General features: G+C 38.4%; 1 protein-coding gene and 2 pseudogenes across 1 annotated transcript; 2 read left to right on the forward strand and 1 right to left on the reverse strand.

The window, feature by feature from the left end:
- Positions 1-8,641: 8,641 nt before the first annotated feature.
- Positions 8,642-9,544, reverse strand: LOC113931234 (annotated as a pseudogene).
- Positions 9,545-9,781: 237 nt separating this feature from the next.
- LOC113931058 lies at positions 9,782-10,873 on the forward strand (annotated as a pseudogene).
- Positions 10,874-12,907: 2,034 nt separating this feature from the next.
- RAB39B (RAB39B, member RAS oncogene family) lies at positions 12,908-19,471 on the forward strand. Its single transcript, XM_027607318.1, has 2 exons — positions 12,908-13,492; positions 16,264-19,471. The coding sequence occupies exons 1-2, from the start codon at positions 13,278-13,280 to the stop codon at positions 16,688-16,690; spliced, it is 642 nt and encodes a 213-aa protein (XP_027463119.1). The 5' UTR covers positions 12,908-13,277; the 3' UTR covers positions 16,691-19,471.
- The last annotated feature ends 2,849 nt before the right edge of the window (positions 19,472-22,320 follow it).

Consider the following 22,320-nt stretch of genomic DNA (forward strand, 5'->3'; position numbering starts at 1 on the left):
AAGATCAGAAGCAAATATATGGTAAAGTTCCAAAGTAAATTGGACCTTTTATTCCATAAAAATAAAAAGGAAACTAAGAAATTTGACTGACCAAAAGATCTTGTTGCTGACCATAAAAAGATAAGGCACACTATCCTTAAAGAATAATGACAAAGATTTGTATAGAATTTAAAATATTCCATTACTATATGTACTCAAATTTACATGTTAAAATAAAATCACTCAAATCTGAAAACAAAAGCTGAACTTAACTTGGTCCTTCAAAGGAGAAACAAAGTTCAGCCTCAAAAAGGGAAGAGACCATAAATCAATGGAATAGAATTAAAAATCCAGAAATAAACCCATAACTGTATGGTCAGTTAATCTTTGACAAAGCAGGAAAGAATGTCCAATGGGAAAAAGACAGTCTCTTCAACAAATGGTGTTGGAAAACTGGACAGTAACCTGCAGAAGAATGAAACTGGACCACATCCTTATACCATAAACAAAAATAAATTCAAAATGGATGTGAGACAGGAAACCATTAAAATCCTAGAGGAGAACACAGGCAGTAACGTCTTTGACATCAGCCATAGCAACTTCTTTCTAGATATGTCTCCTGAGGCAAGGAAAACAAAAGCAAAAATAAATGATTTGGACTTCATGAAAATAAAAACCTTCTGCACAGCAAAGGAAATAGTCAACAAAACTAAAAGGTAGCCTATAGAATGGGAGAAGATATTTGCAAATGGCATATCTGATAAAGGGTTAGTATCCAAACAATAGTTAAATTATGGAAAGAGCCCAAATGTCATCAACTGATAAATGGATAAAGAAGATGTGGTATGTATATACAATGGAATCTTATTCAGCCTTGAAAAAGAATGAGATCTTGCCATTTGCAACAACGTGGATGGAGCTAGAGAGTATTATGCTAAGCAAAATAAGTCAGAGAAAGACAAATGCCATATGATTTCACTCACATGTGGATTAAGAAACAAAACGAAGGATCAAAAGGGGGACAAGAGAGAGAGGCAAATCAAGAAACAGACTCTTATTTATAGAGAAGTCACTGATGGTCAGCAGAGGGGAGGTGGGTGTGGGGGATGGGTGAACTAGGTGATGGGGATGAAGGAGGGCACTTGTGATGAGCACCGGGGAATGTATGGAAGTGTTGAATCACTATATTGTATACCTGAGACTAATATAACACTCTGTTAACTAACTGGAATTAAAATGAAAACCTAAAATAAATACTGCTATTTATAAGAAAGAAAGAGGTAAGTGTATACTACCCAGTGTCTGAGGATAGGTTTTCTTTTATACAAGCTACAATCTAAGACCACTTCCAAGATCTGTTTTGTCATCAGCAAAGGTGGGACGGTCTTAAGCTAGTCAGGTAAGGAAAATGATACCTTGTGATCTCAGCAAAGTAGGGGACGGTGGATCTGGTTTTTCTAAGTTAGGAAAAATTTTTAAAAGATTAATTAGACTTCCAGGTTGATGAAGACAATGGTGCCTGCCTTGGTTTGTGTCTTTCAATACAAATAACAAAAACAAATTCTAAATGGCACTAAAACCACAGGGGAAGCATAACTTAAAGCAGAAAAATCCCCAAACATCAATATAACTATGTTTTAAAAAAATACCAAATTCCAGGAAGTACTCTGTCACATTCATGGTGCACCACAAACTTCTGTAATGAGCAAGGCAGGCTGATAAAAAGTGTAGGAAATAAGGAAGTTAGTCATGGGCCTAGGATTAATCTAAAATCATTGAAAGAAAGAGTAAGTCTAACTCAAGTATAAAAATATGTTTTAAAATGTCCTGGTAGGCCAGAACACAGAGTAAAAGGAAGTAACTTATTAGTATGCACAATTTGAAGTAGCAGTCTTCAAAAAGTATGGCTTCTAGGGAAAAAATATAAGACAAAAAGAAGTGAGAAGTAACTTTTGGTAAATCTATAGAGTTAGTACCAAAAAAATCAGAAAACAAGATCCAACATACCTCAACTGATAAACATCTCTTTACAGAAAACAACTGTGAAGCAGAAAAAAAACCTGTAAGACAACATTCCAAACTGAATTAAAAAACATGCAGACAAACATTTGGGGATATGAAAAAAATCACCTGGATTCAGACTTTCAAAATAAATCAAGAAAAAAACAATGAGAAAATTGATCAGACTAGAAAATAAATGGAAGAAAGAGATAAAATTATCTCAGAAGTGAAGATAAATTACAAGGTTGTAAAGAGAAAATAGACTCAAGAAAATTTAATAAGGTGCATTGAAAAAGGCAGAAAAAATAACTGAGAGAATGAAAATAAAACCAAGAAGAAAGTAAAAAGGATAGAAAGAAATTGGTGAATTGAAAGAGAAGCAAAGGAATGGCAATATGTAATTGGAATTACTGGGGAAGAAAAACAAAACAATGTAACAGAACTAATATTTAAAAGATTTAAACCTATAATCCAAGAAAAATTTCCAAAGTGAAAGACTTTAGTCTACACATTGAAAGGTCCCACTAGGTTTCTGGGAAAATAAACCAAAATGATCAACTCCAAGACATATCCTAGTAAAATTATTAGACATGAAAGATAAGATATATCCTCTAAGCCTCTAGGCAAAATGATGAAATTATCCATGAAGTCAAATTAATTAATCTGAATCAGGCTTTCCAAAAACAACATATAAGGCAAGGCAATGAAGCAGCATTTTCAAGAAATGCTTTTTCTCTTTCAAAGAAAAAAGTGTGAACCAAGGATTTCACATCCAATGAAGCTAGTTTCAAATATCAAGGTTATAGAAAAAGAAAAAAAATTTTAAACAAACCGGAACCTGAAAAATTCTGCGCCAATGTGCCCACAAACAACTTTAAAGAGGTATAAGTACAATCATTATGCAAACATTACTGTTAGGGGAAGCTATGTTATGGGTAAAAATATAATTATATAAAAATTAAAAGTTTCAAAAAAGTTTAACTACAGTTTCTGGTCCCAGATGGTGACATAGGAACACCCTGAATTCACCTCTTCTGCAGAACACACCAAATGATATATATTCATAGAGCATCTCCTCCTGAAGAACTCATAGCTGACTGAACAGTGTCAGCACAACAAAAGATAAAGAGACCACACAGAGAACAGCAGGAGAGAGGGAGACAAAGTAACAAAGGGAACCCCCACCCCTGACACTGTGAACTGCAGTGGGGAGAGATAGTATTGAGAGACCAGGAGCAGATTTGTCTGCCCTGGGAAACAGAAAAAAAAAAAAAAAAGCCATGGTTTTAAACCTTTTAAAGGGCAACTAGAATATAAAGGAACCAGCCCTAGAACTCCACCAAATGGTGAGGGAGCTGCTGGAACTTTCTCTGAGTTGGAGGGGTTGGTGAGCTCCGCTGCTGGAACTTTCTCTGAGTTGGAGGGGTTGGTGAGCTCCACAGTTTACATTCCCCTTCACCTTAAAAGCACAGACCAGTGCACAGTCTGGGCGCCCTAACTGGTCTGCTGCCTCAGTGAGCCCCTAGCCCCCAGCCCACACCAGCCCCAGCCATCCACAAAAGCAACTCCAGCATGGCACACACCAGAACACCCTGGGTCAGTACTCACGAAGGCAACACAGGCACAAAGCACCCTGTGCAGAGGGAAAAGCAGACTCCCCACTGAGCAAGGAGCTTGACCCGGGGCTTAATCCCAGGACCCTAGGATCATGACCTGAGCCAAAGGCAGACGCTTAGCTGACTGAGCCACCCCGGTGCCCCAAGATAATAGAATTTTTTAAAATGATGATAAGTTAAGGGATTACTCAGACAACATCAAGCAAACAAACATTCACATTATAGAGGTCTACTCCTACATCAAGCAAACAAACATTCACATTATAGAGGTCTACTCCTAACTAGTAGAAGCATGAGAAGCATATCAAACAAATCCCAAATGAGAGTCTACTAAATCTCTGACCAATATTCCTCAAAGGTCTCTAATTATCAAAAACCAAGAAACTTTGAGAAACAGTCACAGACCAGAGGAGGCTAAGGAGACATGATGACAAAATGCAATGTGGCATCCTAGATGGGATACTGGAAAAGAAAAAGGACATCAGGGAAAATTAGTGAAATTTTAATAAAGTGTGGAATTTAGTTATTAGTGATGTACCAATGTTGTTTCCTTAGTTTTTATTTTAATTCCAGTATAACTAACATACCGTGTTACATTAGCTTCAGGTTACAATATAATGATTCAAAAATTCTATACATTACTCAGTGCTTGCCAACATAAGTGTACTCTTAATTCCCTTCACTTGTTTCAACATCCCCCCCACCCACCTTCCCTCTGGCAAACACAAGTTTGTTCTCTGTAGTTAAGTCTGGTTTTTTGTCTCCTTCTTTCTTTGTTTTGTTTAAGTTCCACACATGAGTGGAATCATATGGTATTTGTCTTTCTCTGACTGACTTATTTCACTTAGCATTATACTCTCTAGATCCATCCAGGTCATTTAAATGGCAAGATCTCATCTTTTATTATGGCTGAGTAATATTCCATTATATATATTTATATACATACACACACATACCACCTGTTCTTTATCCATTCTTCTATCGATGGACATGGGTCATTTCCATATCTTGGCTGTTGTAAATAGTGCTGCAATAAACATAGGGGTGCATATATCTTTTCAAATTAGTGTTTTCATTTTCTTTGGGTAAATACTCAGTAGTGAATTACTGGATCATATTGTAGTTCTATTTTTAATTTTCTGAGAAACCTCCACACTGTTTTTCACAGAATCTACACCACTTTGCATTCCCACCAACATTGCACAAGTGTTTCTTTTTCTCCATATTCTTGTCAACACTTCTTATTTCTTGTGTTTTTAATTTCAGCCATTCTGAAAGAACCACCAAAGACCCCAAATAGCCAAATCAACCTTGAAAAAGAAAAGCGAAGGTGGCGGCATCCCAATTCTGAACTTCAAGTTATATTACAAAGCTTTAGTGATCAAAACATTATGGTATTGGCAGAAAAATAGACACACAGATCAACAGAACAGAATAGAAAACCCAGAAATGAACGCACAACTATATGGTCAATATTCAACAAAGCAGGAAAGAATATCCAATGGGAAAAAGACAGTCTCTTCAACCAATGGTGTTAGGAAAACTGGATAAAAACATGCAAAAGAATGAAACTGGGCCACTTTCTTATACCATACATAAAAAGAAATTAAAATGGATTAAAGGCCTAAATGTGAGACCCAAAAACATCAAAATCCTAGAGGAGAACACAGGCAGTAACCTCTTTGACATCAGCCATAGAAACTTCTTTGTAGATATGTTTCCTGAGGCAAGGAAAACAAAAGCAAAAATGAACTATTGGGACTTCATCAAGATAAAAAGCTTTTGCATGGCAAAGGAAACAATCAACAAAACTAAAAGGCAACCCTCAGAACAGGAAAAGATATTTGCAAATGACATGTCTGATAAAGGGTTAGTATCCAAAATATATAAAGAGCTTATAAAACTGAACACCAAAAAAACAAATAATCCAGTTTAAAAACGGGCAGAAGACATGAACAGATATAAGGAATAGAGGAATAAAAAATCCCATAAGATATATAGAAAAAGAAAAATTAAATTAAATGACACATGCAAATCCAAGTATATAAATGATTGCAATAACAAAATCTAATAAAAAAGCAAAGATTATGAGAGTGGATTTTTAAAAATGATACAACTATATATACAGTAGAAATGCTTAATAACCCACAATACAAACTGATTGAAAGTAAAAAAAAATATGGCAAAAGATACATCATGCAAACAACAACTACAAAAAAGCTGAAATGTTTATGCTAGTGTCACACAAAATAGACTTCCAAACAAACAAAATAGGGTACTGGAGATAAACAGGAATATTTCATAATGATAAAAGTGTCAATCCATCATGAAGTATAGTGATTACAAATATATAAGCAGCCAACAACGAAGCTCCAAAATACATGAGACAAAAACTGATGGAATTAAAGTAAGAAATATTTCTACAATAATAGTTGAAGACTTTACATCCCACTGCCAATAATGGCTAGGACAACTCTACAGAAGATCAAGAAGAAAATAGAAGACTTGGAAAACACTAAAAACCAACTAGATCTAAGACACATATATGGAACACTGTACCCAAAAACAGAATATGCATTTTTCTCCAGTGCACATGGAGTATTGTCCAGAATAAACCCATATGGTATGCCATAAAATGACCTCAAGAAACTTAAGAGGATATAAACCATATAAAATATGTTCTATGACCACATGGAATACAATTAAAAATCAATAGCAGGAAAAAATGTGGGAAACTCACAAATATATAGAAATTAAACAAAACAATCCCAAATAACAAATGGCTCAAAAAAGAAATCAAAATAGAAATCAGAATATACTTTGAGATAAATGAAAACAAATACACAAGATACCAAAACTTATGGGATGCAGATAAAGCAGTATTAGAGGGAAATTTATAGCTGTAAATGCCTCTGTTAAGAAAAAAGGAAGATCTGGGGCACCTGGGTGGCTCAGTCGGTTAAACGGCTGCCTTTGGCCCAGGTCATGATCCTAGGGTCCTGGGATCGAGTCCCATGTCAGGCTCCCTGCTAAGCAGGGAGCCTGCTTCTCCCTCTGCCTGCTGCTCCCCCTGCTTGTACTCTCTCTCTCTAATAAAAAAAAAAGAAGAAGAAGAAGAAAGGAAGATCTCAAATCAATAACCTAACTTACACCTTAAGAAACTGGAAAAAAGATAAGCAACCTAAATCAAGGAGGAGGAAGGAAATACTAAAGATTATAGCAGAGATAAATGAAATGGAAAGTAAATTAAAAATAGAATCAACAAAAGAAAAGTTAGTTCTTTGAAAAGATCAACAAAATTGACAAACCTTTAGCTAGACTGACCAAGAAAAAGAGAGCGAGAGAGCGAAGACTCAAATTACTAGAATCAGAAATGAAAGAGGGGACATTACTACTGACCTTACAAAATTTAAAAGGATCATAAAGGAATATACTATAAACAAGTGTATGCCAACAAATTGGATAACTTAGATGAAATGGAAAAATTCCCACCAAGATGCAAACTACTGAAGCTGACTCAAAAAACAGTGGCCAGAGTGGCGGGCCATTGTGGGTGAGGGACCAAAGGGGCTTCAGACTCCTGCTTCTGGCCTTTTAACACCAGTGGCCAGCTGGCAGACCAACCACCCCCATGGCTCTGTGGTGACCATCACTTCCTTTTAGAACTTGGGTACCTTGAGGTGGGGGGAATGTGAGCATCTGAGCACACCAGACAGGGTGGGTATATCTGCCCCCACTTGCCTGCCTGTGGGCTTTGTGATGTAATCTAAGAGGGGGGGTGGGTGGGGCCTAGGGCACCAGCCAGCTGGTCTTGAGAAGGAGTTGTAGGGGGAGGATGCAGCTGGCGGGTGGGGGGGGGGGCTCTCCGGGCTGCACTGCCACAAGCCACAAGCGACATTGCTGGTACAAGTCGAGATGTGCTATAGGTGTAGAATACACACCAAATTTCTGAGATTTAGTACTAAAAATATATAAAACATCTCATTCATAATTTTATATTGCTTATAAATTGGGTAACTGATTATAAAATTGATTATAGTTTTGGATATATTTGGTTAAATAAAATACATTTAAAATTTTAAAAAGAAGAAGAAAAAGACAATCTGAATAGACCTACGACAAGTGAAGAGATTGAATTAGTAATCAAAATACTACCTACAAAGAAAAGCCCAGGCCCAACTGGCTTGAATTTTAGCAAACATTTAAAAAGAATTAAAACCAATTCTTCAGAAACTCTTCCAAATAGCAGAAGAGGAAGGAACACTTCTGAACTCATGTTATGAGGCCAATATTACCCTGATGCTAAAACCAGAAGTGGACATCACAATAAAAAAAAACAAAAACAAAAAAAAACCTACAGACCGATAAATACTATAAAGCTGGATACAGAAATCCTCAACAAAACACTGGCAAATCAAATCTAAAAACATATTTAAAAAATTATACACCGGGGCGCCTGGGTGGCTCAGTTGGTTAAGCGACTGCCTTCGGCTCAGGTCATGATCCTGGAGTCCCGGGATCGAGTCCCACATCAGGCTCCCTGCTCAGCAGGGAGTCTGCTTCTCCCTCTGACCCTCCCCCCTCTCATGTACTCTCTCTCTCTCAAATAAATAAATAAATCTTTAAAAAAAAATTATACACCATGATCAAGTAGGATTTATACCAGGAATGCAAGGTTAACTCAACATCGAAAAACCAATTAATGTAATACATCATATCAATAGAATACAAAAACAAAAAGCACATGATCATCTCATGATTACATGATCAGTTGCAGACAAACCATTTGACCAAATCATATAGAATACCCTAAAAAATACCATTAGGACTAGTAAATGAGTTTGGCAAGATTGGAAATCATAAAATCAATTAAAAATCTATTGTAGGGGTGCCTGGGTGGCTCAGTCATTAAGCGTCTGCTTTCGGCTTCAGGTCATAGACCCAGGGTCCTGGGATTGAGCCCCGCATCGGGCTCCCTGCTCGGCAGAGGGACTGTTTCTCCCTCTCCCACTCCCCCTGCTTGTGTTCCCTCTCTCGCTGTGTCTCTCTGTCAAATAAATAAAATCTTTAAAAAATAAATAAATAAATAAATAAAAATCTATTGTATTTTGGGGGAGGGAGGAGAAGGAGCCAATGCAATGGTTGCTCTTTAGTGGAAGGAAGAAACTTCACAGCACATTTTGAGTAAGTTAGTGCAAAGGCTCAGTGGGCCAACTGGTGGGGCACCAGCTTGTAATGGGTTCCACAGCTAGGGCATCAGTGGATCTCACCTTTGTGCAGCCAGAAACAGATGAAGGCACTATAGTCCTCTTAAAAGATGCAGCCCACTATTTGCTTGTTGATGATAGATGGGACTAAATTAGGGTCTTCTTTGGGCCTGAAGTTGCCTGTGGGGCTAGCATATTTATGGGTCTAACCCCTTCCATGCAGTCATCATGACCTCCCTCTCCAGCCCGGGTGCCTGCTCGTCTCAGTAGGAACACCACCTGCAGATGCCATGAACTGCACCGTGGCGACTCCATTGGGACCGTGTGCCCTGAGGTCCTGCGTGGCCAGCACTCCAATTCCACGAAGTAACCTTGAAGCCATCACATCCACCACAAACAGCCTCTGTTGTATTTTTATACACTTGCAATGAACAATCTGAAAATAAAATTAAGAAAACAACTCCATTCACAATAGCATCAAAAAGAATAAAATACTTAGAAATAGCAAAAGAAGTGTAAGACTTGTAAACTGAAAACCAAGAAACATTGTTAAAAGAAATTTTAAAAGACCCAAATATATGGAAAAACATCCTATGTTCAAGCATTAGGAGACTTAATTTAATTTAATTTAACTTAATTTCATTAAGATGAATATACTCCTCAAATTGATCTATAAATTTAATAAAATCTCAATCAATATCCCAGCTGCCTTATTTGCAGAAATTGACAAGCTGATCTTAAAATTCATATGGAATTAAAAGAGGCCCCAAACAACCAAAACAATCTTGGAAAAGAACACAGGAGGTGGACTCACACTTCCTGATTTCAAAACTTACTACAAAGCTACAATAATCAAGACAATGTGGGGCGCCTGGGTGGCTCAGTTGGTTAAGCGACTGCCTTCGGCTCAGGTCATGATCCCTGAGTTCCAGGATCGAGTCCCGCATCTGGCTCCCTGCTCAGCAGGGAGTATGCTTCTCCCTCTGACCCTACCTCCTCTTGTGCTCTCTCTCTCACTCTCTCTCTCAAATAAATAAAATTAAAAATTAAATTAAATTAAAAAAATCAAGACAATGTGTTACTGGCATAAGACTAGACATATAAACCAATGGAATAAAATTGAGAGTCCAGAAATAAACCCATGGTCTATGGTCAATTGATTTTCAAAAAGGGTGTCAAAATAATTGAATGGGGAAAGAATACCCTCTCCCAACAAATGGTGCTTGGACAACTAGATATCCATACGTAAAAGAATTAAGTTGGATCCCTACCTCTAGCATATTTAAAAATTAACTCAAAATAGAGCATAGACCTAAATGTATGAGTTAAAACTACAAAAATCTTCGAAGAAAGCCTAGGAGTGAATCTTCATGACCTTGGATTTGGCAAAAGTCCTCTTAGACATGACACCAGAAACATGAGCAACAAAAGGGAAAAAAAGATAATTTCTATTTCATCAAAATTTAAAACTCTGTGCTTCAAAGACACCTTCAAGAAAGTGCAAGAAGGGTACACAGAGTTCAGAGTACGAAGTTTCTGCGGGCTACATGGGTAGGGAATTGGCTGGTTGTATTTAGAGGGACTATCAATGGACACCGAAAAGGACGTTCAACCCCCAAAGCAGCAGCCAATGATATAGATCTGCAGAGAATGTCACACAGAAAATGAAATAAAATCCAGGGATCCAATCAGATGCAGAGAATGTGGATACAGAATAATGTACAAGAAAAGGACTAAAAGATTGGTGGTTTTTGATGCTCGATGAAACATGGAATTCAGAGGATTATCTTCATTTGTACTTGGATTTGCTGTTCATGTTGTATAGCTCTTTATTAGTGTATCGGTCTTTACAAATACACATAACATTTCATTTTAAAATCCATCTTGTATTTAGGTATCTATTTAATAGTTTCTATAAAGAAAAGCTTTTTGTTCAATTACATGATTTATAATTTACTTTTTTTTTAAAGATTTTATTTATTCATTCATGAGAGACAGAGGGATAGAGAGAGAGAGAAGCAGAGGGAGAAGCAGGCTCCCAAGGAACAGGGAGCCCGATGCGGGACTCAATCCCAGGACCCTGGGATCATGACCTGAGCCGAAGGCAGACGCTTAACCATCTGAGCCACCCAGGCGCCCGATTTATAATTTACTTTCATTGTATATGTAATCTGACACAGAGTGAAAGTTTAAAGTGCTTCCCTAAACCACACTTTTAATTAAGGCCTAGAATCTTTTGGGATTCTTGTTAAAAATGAAGTTTTCTAGGGCCCTGTGAAGGTCTGAGTAAGTAAGTTCCTTGGAAACTACTGTATTCCATCACCAACTTTGTAAACTCTCCAGCATCATTTTGTATTGAGTATACCAAGGTACTTAGCATGCATGCATTATTTTGAGTTAAATTTTTCATTTAAAAAAAAAAGGGTACACAGAGTGGGAGAAATATTTACAAATCATATATGTGATAAAGGACTTGTACCTAGAATATATAAAGAATTCTTACAACTTAATAATAAAAAGACAAATAACCCAGTTTAAAAGTGGGAAAAGGATCTGAGTCTACATTTCTTCAAGGAAGATACACAAGTGGTCAATAAGAATGTAAAAATATGCACATTGTCATTAGTCTTCAGGGAAATGCAAATCAAAACCACAATGAGCTATACCGCTTCACACCCACTAGGATGTCTAGAGTCAAAAAGTCAGAAAATAACAAGTGTTGGGGAAGATACGGAGAAATAAGAACCCTCATACATTGCAGCCACTATGGAAAACAATCTGGCATTTCCTCAAAGCATTCAACATTCAGTCACCATTGAACTCAGAAATTCCACTCCTAGGTTTAAAGCCAAAAGAGTTCAAACATGTGTGCAGACAAACATTTGTACACAAATGATCAGAGCAGCATTATTTATAATAGCCAAAAGGTAGAAACAACCCAAATGTCCATCAATAGATAAATGGATTACCAAAATGGTACATCCACACAGTGGAATATTACTCAGTCATAAAAATGAATGGGATGAACCTTTAAAATATTATAGTAAGTGAAAAAAGCCAGTTATAAAGCCAGAAAAAGCTTCTATGAAAAGAAGCCACATATTGTATAATTCCCTTTGTATGAAATGTCCCAAATAAGGAAATCTATAGAGACAGAAAGTAGATTAGTGGTTGCCTATGGCTAGGAGGGAAGGATGATAGAGGGATGATGGGCTAAAAGGTAGGGGTCTGTTTTGGGGATGATGAAAATATTTTAAAATTGACTGTGGTGAGGGTTGCACAACTCTGTGACTATACTAAAAACCATTGAATTGTACACTTCAAATGAGCGAATAGTATGGTATGTGAATTATATACCAATAAAACTGTTTTTTAGTTTAGTAAGGCAATGATAAGGGATTACATTTTTTAAAAAAGAACAAAGGATTCAGAGAGGCCATCCCCAGAAAAGGAAACACAAATGGTCAATGCACAAGAAATGGTATTGACCTCATTAGTAGTCAGGGAAATGTAAAACAAAGCAATGAGCACCTTTTTATTTAACTACACCAGACTGGTAAGAATTCAGAAAGACTATACCATGATGCTTGAAAAAAATGTGAAGAAATGGCCTTTTCACATATTGCTAAGTAGAATTTATATTGTTAAGTATTTTTACAATGTATAATGCCCAAATCCATTACATTTAAAATGTTCATACTCTTTGACTTCCCAGTCCGTTTTGAAAGAGAAATAACATATGTGTGACTATACTTAGAATCATTATTGCAGCATTGTCATGGTAAAAGGAAAACGAGTTGGAAATGGAGGATGTCTATGATTCTTTATTAATTGCAAAAAACAAATGCCAGAATAATGGTCCAATGTGATCCAATCTTTGTAGAATCAAACAGCAATAAATTTTTATGTGTATGTATATTTGCATGGCAATACACATGAAAGAATATATCCCAAGCTGTTACTATCTTGGGGAGGGAGGAGTCAGATAATTATGGATCTACCTTTTTGTGTACATTTTGGATTGTTTTGCTAGTTTTAATGAAAAGGTATTACTTTTGCTATTTGGAGATAGAGAAAAAAAATTAGGAAGAGGCGGTGGGTGGAGGAATGAGAAAGGAAAGGAAGGCGCTGTATTTTTTTTTTTCCGCGGCTGTTTCTGTGTGCGCTCCTTTTACAGACAGTGTGGCAGACCCGAGCGTCGCGTCTACGCGCGGGATTACAGTAACTCGGTTGTCAGTGATGAGTCAGAGTGCGTGGTGCTGATGCTGCTGCCATTTCATCACCTCTGCGAGCGCAGCATCCATTCCTTCGCTCTCCCTGAGCCTGGGCCTACCTCGCCTCAGGCTCCCAGGCCAGCGATGTGCTCGCGGCCGATCTAGATCCGGACCAAGCCACGCTCTCCGAGGCCTCGGCTGGGCGCCCCTCTCGCCGCCCACGGCCGGCCCGGGCCAAGGAGACCTGCTGATACCCGGCCATGGAGGCCATCTGGCTATACCAGTTCCGGCTCATTGTCATCGGGGATTCCACGGTGGGCAAGTCCTGTCTGATCCGCCGCTTCACCGAAGGCCGTTTTGCCCAGGTTTCGGACCCCACTGTGGGAGTGGATTTTTTCTCCCGTCTGGTGGAGATCGAGCCAGGAAAACGCATCAAGCTCCAGATCTGGGATACCGCGGGTCAAGAGAGGTTCAGGTGGGAGCGCAGCCGGGGCCCCGAGCAGTGGGAGGGTCTTCGCGGCTTGAACAACCCCTGGGGAAAGAGGACTTCCTGGTCCTGGTCGCGGCCCCATAGGGACGATACCAAGGGTCTGGGGATTTCTGCTCAAGCCCACCTTCAGCTAGCCTGGAGTTCAGTGCAGGGTAAGAAGCACCCTGGCAGGGAGGGCCAGTTGATAATACGTATTGCTTGCACCACAATTCCACCAATCTGCCCCTTGGTGGCTAATAAACTAGCTGGAATTGATCACTGTAATTTATCAATCTCAGTCCTTATGCTACATTACTTTCAAAAATGTTTCCAGGTCATCGTAACATAACTGACAGGTATAGACAGATGATATACAGAGATAGCTACTTATAGACATAGATATAAAGAGATACACATATATCTTGCAACGAGCACACAGAGTATCTATCATTATATATATATATATATAAATTATATGAAATAGATACTGATGATTGATTCCTTCTTGCAACCAGCACACATTCAGAGATCATCCACTGCATGTCAGGCGCTGGGCTTGTTTCTGGGGAAACAGCCCGGGGAAACACACAAGAGGACGCCTTGTAAACAAAACAGACACAGGCCCTTCCCTCTTAGAACTTCTGTGCTGGCATAGTGGGAGGAAATACATAATCAGCAATTATATAAAAGAGTGTCTTGTTCATATTTGTATGCCCACTCCCGACTATAACGCTTAGCATATAATGAGTAACCAATGGACAGGTTTAATTTTCTCCTACAACCCTTTGTCTTTCCTTTGTAGTATATGCATCATGTGTAATTATATGTCTGAACACAGAAAAGGCTACCTGGAGAAGATGACTACCCAAGCAAAGACAGGAAAAGCCCAGGGACATAAAACAGCATGTATTAAGACAAGTGAGAGAAAACTATTTGAGCTAAAGTCACATAAGGCAGCAGGAACTAGATCAAAAGGACTCAATAGCCTTTATTCATTTTCAAATGTTTATGATTATTTAATCATTTATTGAACACTAATTGAGCATAGAAAATACTGGTTAGGTAGTCGAAGAAAAGTAGAAGAGTTTACTACAAACTTGTCTCCACCCCACCCCACCCCCAACTTGCACAAACAACACTGTGACAAATATCCTTGTACAGGTTCACTTTGAATTGGTGATTACATTTCTCATATTAGAAGTGAAAAAAGGTATCTTTTATAGTTTACTGGAATCTCTTTCTGTATGAAAAGCCTTTTCATATTCACTGCTTATTATTTATTGGGTGATATTGATTTGAAAGTTTTTTATAGATTATTATCCTTTTCTGTCATATATGTTATAAAATATTCTCCTGGTTTGTCATTTGTCTTTGAATTTTAAGAAAATTTTTTGATGAATGGAAGTTTTAATTTTTATGTAGCCCTATATTGTGTTTAGAAAGGGCTTTGTTACTTTCTAAATACTCACAAACCATTAATACAATAATGTCTTTTAGAGTTTTGACAGGGATCTACAGCTTGCTCACCAATTTCCTGAACCAAGTTGTTCACGAATCAAAACCTTTGTTCATGTTGAATTTTCTGATTACACCTACCATTCTCCACGAACCTTTAAACATAAGAGAATTAGCAATGCTTCCAGTCTCCAGGGCTGATTTGCCTGGTTCTGGAGACTTGAACTCATTTGTAACATTTGTTCTTACTATCATCTAGCTTGGACTGTAGTTCCCTGGACAATGTTCTCTTATCACTGGGCCATTTGTCCTAAGCCTTAAGCTATTGAGTCCCTCATTGTTATCTTTTTCATCGAAGGAGACAGAAAACCTAAAAATAGACATAGATCAAAAAGCACAGTAGTCTAAAACAAGTGATTGTAGAAGCAAATAGTTTGACACCCTCTAATAAGCTCTAATATGCTCTAAGCACCCTAACATATGTATGCTCCTCAACTCAAGAAGTTAAAATATTGGAGGTTTCTTCTGTTTAAGTACGGCAAGGGTTTTAGATCCTAAACCTTTAGGTTTTAGAAATATTCCAGGTACACCACTTTAAATAAGTTGTATCATTTTAAGGGGAAATTTTTGCTATTTGGGCAGTTTTTCCCAGTGGTAGCTCCTGAGTCAGCCTCTCTGAAACGTGTCAGGAAATAGGGCTGACAGGCACTCTGCTCGACACCTTTACAGACCATTCTTATTTTTCCCATGTCTACATGGCCTAGAAAATAAAAAACAAAATGTGTTTCTCCTCAGAGAAGAGATGGAGGACCCCCTTAAAGAAGAAGTGATAAATGGAAAAAAATGGAGCATATTGCAGTATATGTGTATATACTCATAAACACTTTCTGTCATCTGTCATAAATTCACTTCTAATCTTTTTAAATTCTGTTTCAACTGCTAGAATTTATCATGAGCTCTCCAGGTCAGAGAACATTTTAACATTCATTATTTCACTTTTCTTCAGAATAACCTGTGACTTCGGTATCCCATTTTGCCAGGGTGGGAGAGTGAGCTGTAGTTCTACCTGAATCAAGGGAAAATGCCTGTAAGGCCATGAGCATTCTTTTCCAGAAGATGCTATCTCTTAGTTTTGCCCAACTGAAAACTCATGTGTTATTATTACAGAATGACATTTGCATTCCATTGTTTAAAAAAAAGAAAATCATCTTTACTAAAGGACTGTGTCAGTAACCAGACACACTAGAATACACTATCTGAGTTCATCGAAGTACAGGAGTTTGGGCATGGCCTTTATTCTTTACTTCTTTCTTGTGTTTTAGATCCATCACTCGCGCCTACTACAGGAACTCAGTAGGTGGTCTTCTCTTATTTGACATTACCAACCGCAGGTCCTTCCAGAATGTCCATGAGTGGTTAGAAGAGACCAAAGTGCACGTTCAGCCCTACCAAATTGTATTTGTTCTGGTGGGTCACAAGTGTGACCTGGATACACAGAGGCAAGTGACTCGCCACGAGGCAGAGAAACTGGCTGCTGCGTACGGCATGAAGTACATTGAAACGTCAGCCCGAGACGCCATTAATGTGGAGAAAGCCTTCACAGACCTGACAAGAGACATATATGAGCTGGTTAAAAGGGGGGATATTACAATCCAGGAGGGATGGGAAGGGGTGAAGAGTGGATTTGTACCAAATGTGGTTCACTCTTCAGAAGAGGTTGTCAAATCAGAAAGGAGATGTTTGTGCTAGTCAGCTGTTTTATTTCCAAAACATGCTCTCCCACCTGAACTTAAAAGTGATCAAAATGAAAAGAATCCCTGCGTGACTGAATGGACTCAACCTCCATTTTACATACAAGTGAGCCTCCTTCTCAAGGGGTTTCTGACAGGCTGTGGGTGGGTGGATGTGGGAGCCTGGGTGCTGTGACTGAGGGACTGAATTACTGATATGGGCCAGGCACTGTTTGTGGCCCATTCTGGGCAGTGGCCGCTCCATGTGCCCTTTGTGGATCACATGTCAAGGGGCTGAGGTTTGGGGAGCTAGGCTCCAGAAAAATACACCCACAGACAGAATAACTATTTGTTGGTGTTTCAGCTCATTCATAGGCCACAAACATAAAGATATGTATAAAGGGGAAAAAAGTATCACATTGGAAACAATTCGCAAAACTAAAAATGACTATGAGATCAACTTAATCAGTGAGAATATCCCACACCAAGCGTGTGTGCTGGGTTTGGTTGTAAGGTACCTATTGGCTTCTAAACAGCTCATCCGTAGAATGAGGGGCATGGACCAGCTATTTACTATGACCCTTTCAAGGCCTGTTGTTCTAGTAAAATTGGTGTGACTATGAAAAGGGAGGCCATTATACATACTGATGTTATCACATTCCAGAAAATGTACACCCTTGTGATGGAATAACCAACAGTGTGAAAGAAACTGTCCCATGCAAATTACCATATAAGTAGAAGAAACAGTGTAATCCATGCCATACCCTCTGTCCCTTCTGACCATGCCTTGAGTTTCACCTGCCTGACTCTTCAGGTACCTGGCAGCAATGTACAGGGACTGCCTGTGAAAACAGCCTGTACTGAGTACCTGCTCAACAAGAGGCGCTGTGACCCTTGCAAACACTTCACAGTCCCTTGAATCACTTACTGATCATCACAACAGGCCTGTGAGGTTTTCTTCCCCACTTTACAAGAGTAAACTAAGAAGCAGGAGATTCACCTGGCTAAGGGGAAGGTCTCCTGACTCCTAGTTCTTGTTCCACTGCATCATCTTGTGCCTGCTATCAGATGAATGAACTGTTATTAATTTGTTTACTTTGGAAGAGATATTACTGTAAATAAATGTTCTCTACATGTTAGGATATGTTTCCTTATTGCTCACGACTCAGCTATAATCCTGAGGGAACCTGGGGATGAAACAAAAGGTAAAGCCAATTCAGGTATCATTGACAAGAGGGCTTTAAATGAGTAAATAATTGCACAACTCAAAACACATTAAAACTGTGTGGGCTACAAGTGTTCTTATCACTGAAACACAGTGGACATATTATTGAAAGGAACCAAATACAGCGAAGGGGAGTGGGATGGGGATAAAATACTCAACTCACAATGACCTTAGCCACCTGTTTGCCATATACCTACACTGGATTCTTGGCTATTCTGGAGAGTCAGCTCTTAATTCTCAGGTGAACAGACATCTAATTGCATCAGAAAATTGAAATGGTTGGCTTAAGCTTCCATTATCTTCTTGAAGAGAGGTCATGCTTTAAATTATTCTTTGGACTGTAGCCAGTTGAGCTAGGCAAAAGCCATACCTTTCACAGTAAGAAAACAATTCTGAATAGTCAGGTTTCTCATATCCATTGTGATAGGAAGGCCTGACAATGGTAAATTGCTTTGACATATAATATTGAACTTCAGTATGAATGTGACTGAATCTGAACGTTTGGGAATTTACTTCAGCCAGAATGAAGCAGCCAAATAATGAAAATTATGGAAAAAAAAAAAAACACCTTGGACCAACCTGCAGCATCAACTACAAGTGAACCAATCATCGTCTACATTCATTCCACATGACCTGGCTTGGGTGGAGTAATTAAGTTGCCAGCTTTGTGGTTTCAGAAGGCAAATGAAAGATGGTAAATGGGTTAAAGACAAAGTTTCACCAACTACTGTACTTAATTATATTAAGAAGATTCTGAAAACAAGATTATCCAGTGGATAAATGAGTTGAGTGGATTCTGTCAGTTCAAAAAAAAAAAGGATAGGAACAAAACCTTTACAGTTTTCTTGTCTAAAATACATTATATGTATACTGTTCTCATTCCTTGCATTTTTTTAGGCAGGTTTAAAAATACTCAGCACAGGATCCAGCAAAGGTGGCTGAGCTTAATTGCTTAAACAAGTTCTAGAAATTTAAAAAATCATTTTAGTAGAATTCAGTGCTGTTGTCACTGCAATAAGTGGGTTTTAGAAAATAAGTGTGAAAAAATCAGGTGTTAATACAATACTAAGGATAAAGCTTTAGAAGCTATTTTACTACATAGGTAAAAGAAAAGATCAACTAACTTGTAACAAAGACCACAACTGCATGTTGGATTAGATTGTCTCCTATTCCAGAATAAAATGTACTGTAAACTTTTCCTCACTTTGTTGTGCATTGTAATGAAATGTGGAAAAAATGTTTTCTTTAGCTGTATGTGAATGAGAATTTGCTTGTATTTAGTAAAATGGTTGATTACGTGACTGTGAGATTTCACGTGTGTGTTGTAGCTATTTCCACTACAAAGGGTACCAGTTAGGTATGCAAACAGTATTCACCAGCATCTCAGAGCTAGAACAAGAGTATGATTTTTGAAAGACAGAATCATCATGTTGAAAGTCACAAAGGTCTCACTACTGCCTGAGAATCCCATGCCACTTTTGGAAAAGTTGAATGACTGCAATTTTTGGTCAACAATCTTAATTATGACACGGGGTAGCTGATCACAACTATTGTCATCCCTGGAAAGTCTTCTGTTCCCCCAGGCTAAATTGTCTCAGCTTTTTCAGGTCCTACTATATGGCATGATTTTTTTGTCAGGATCCCTTGGAGTGTGGGGCCCAGATTAGAACACAACAGTTCAGAAGTGCCTGGGGTTTATAGTACATATTTAGGGGAGAGGAAAAAAGGGAAAGATGTTTGATTTTAAGTCTGGGCATAGGAAGGCTGAATTCCACACAGCTTTGTCATTTTTATAGTCATGAGTGAAGGAGGGAGGAAGGAAGGAAGGTGGAAAGAAAAGCCACCCATGTGACAGCATTTAATATAGTTTACCATTCCATTCTCCTTAAAACCCTCCCTAAAACCCCCAGGGCCTGATCATCTTTTCTTCAGTGAATTTCTTTGGTGACTTTATTCAGTCCCATGGCTGTAAATACCACATATAAGCCAATGAGTCCTGAATTTGTATCTCCAGCTTGTCTCTTTCCCATGGACTCCAGACCTTTATAACCAACTGCCTACCCAACATCTCCATTTGAATGTGTGTTAGGCATCAGAAATTTAACATGTCCCAAACCAAGCTAATTTTCCTCCCCAAATTTGTTTTTCCCATAACCTTTTACTTCCTCAGTAAATGGCAACTTTGTCCTTCTGTGTACTTTTGCCAAAAACCTTGGAGTCATCCTTGACTCCTCTCTTTCATAGTCCACATTTGATGTATCTGGTTATGCTGGCTCTGACTTAAAAGTAACCAGAATCTCTTTGGTGAAATGTTGAAATGTTCTTCAAATGCACCAAGCACATTCACACCTCGGGGCCTTTGTACCTGCCCCTTACTGTATCTGGAATTCTCTTTCCTGACATAACAACTGTCTGGATTTATCCCTCATCTCCATGAAGTTCTGAAACCAACAGCCTCCAAAATCTGCAAGCAGCTTCCCAATTCTAGAGAAGATGTGGCTCCAGAAGCTGTTCTTGACAGTTCAACATAGAGTATAATTCTTTAGTCTTCCTGGGGAACAACAAAGTTTCACATGTCCAATAAAGGGCAAAGAAACTTACTTAGAAGGAGAGAATGGAAAACCTGGAGAGTCTAGTTTCATAGGAAGGAGTGGACAGTGGTATCATAATGTAGCAGTGGATTCAGAAAGAGTATGGCTAAAATATATCCATAGGATTCAAGGGAGCAGGAAGTCACGAGTGACCTTTGTCAGCACAGCATTGGTGGAATGATTTCTGCCTACACCAAGCTCCTTAGGAAGCTGTTGTTCTCAGTTCTGTTGGAGTTCCAATTCTTGTCTTGTCTTTTTTCAATTCTTTTCTTGCTCTCCATTCTCTCCTCTACCTAGACAATCTTACCTTTGCTCATGACTCCAGTTACTGTCTTTGCATCAAGGACTCCCAAATGGAGGACTCCAGCGCATTCTTCTGAGCATCATAACAATACAGCCAACTTGCCTACTAAACACATACACAAATTCCTTATACTCAACATATCCAATATGAAATCAATATCAGACTGTGTTCCTTCCACCCCAATCTTTCTCATCTCCATAAATGACACCACCATCCATCCCTTTGTTCAAAAGAGAAACTTAGCAGTTATCCTTAATCCCTCACTTCTCCCCCTGCCGCCTCCCATATCAGATCCATCATCAAGCACTATCAGCTCTATCTTCAAAATATATCTATCTCCATTGCTATAACCTTCATCCAGGCTACTACCAACTCTTTCCTGAACTACTTCGCTATCTTCCTAAGTGCTCACCTTACTTTCTGTTCTTATTCCCAAGATACAACCTTAACATAACTGCGAGAATGGTCCTTTCAAAACAGAAAACAGATCAAGTCATTCCCCTGCTTACAACCCACCAATGGTTTCTCAGCTAAAAGGCCTTGCATGATCTGGCCTCGGCCTACTTCTCCAATTGTGAGTTCCACAAACATAAGAATCGTATTCATCTTGTTCACCATTGTTTCTGCAACCTGTAACATACATATATGCTTGAATAACCAACAAATACTAGAATGAATGGTTGTTTTATTGCCCTGCTTTAATCCAATGACCTTGACTATTACCTCACTTCATAAAATACACACACAGTTGTCCACTCTATCCCATGAGCCCTGTTTTACACTTTCTTTAGGAACCTTCAGGCAATCAACCACTGCCCGCTGCCAGTCTATCAATGCACCCTTTGACTTTGTTTCCTTCCCTCTTTCTCCTGGCTCTTGTGGGGTCTGTCAGCTGCATTCAAGTCATTAGCTCCTAAAGAAAATGATTCTTAAAAGTTTGGTCTATTTCCTTCTAGATTTTTTATTTATTTAATTTTTACTTTTCAAAATGTTATTTACATAGTGGTTAAGGGTATGGATTTTGAGTAAGACCAACATGGCTTCAAATTCTGACTCTACCAGTTAATATAATGTGATTCAATTTCTCAGTCTTACTTTACACATATATTAAATTGGACAATAATAATATTCACCTCATAGAATTGTTGTGAGAATGAAATGAGATAATCCATATAAAGTACTTAGCACTTGGCAAATGTCACATAGTAAACATACTCACAAAATGCTTGGGATTTGTTATATGTTTGCACCTAAATGAATCTTTTTCATACATTGTATTATGTAACACATACTGTGCTGTTACCTTTTGCACACATACAGTATATTTTTTTGTAAATACCTATGAGGGCAGGAACTGTCCATTTTTCCTTATTATTGTATCTCTACAGTCAGTCAGTGCCTGGTACATGTTTGTTGAAGTGATCAGGAAAAGAGCTGACATACTGAAGATGACAGACATAGAAGAAATCTGGATCTCTGAGCTACAGATTTTAACTACTCTTAGAACCACTCTATATTGAGACTCCTTA

Source organism: Zalophus californianus, chromosome X (assembly GCF_009762305.2).
Source record: "Zalophus californianus isolate mZalCal1 chromosome X, mZalCal1.pri.v2, whole genome shotgun sequence".
Classification (NCBI taxonomy): Eukaryota; Metazoa; Chordata; class Mammalia; order Carnivora; family Otariidae; genus Zalophus; species Zalophus californianus.

Coding starts and splice junctions, on each gene's coding strand:
- RAB39B (XM_027607318.1), top strand. CDS start 13,278: ATGGAGGCCATCTGGCTATACCAGTTCCGGCTCATTGTCATCGGGGAT. Junction 13,493..16,263: donor GCGGGTCAAGAGAGGTTCAG/GTGGGAGCGCAG, acceptor CTTGTGTTTTAG/ATCCATCACTCGCGCCTACT.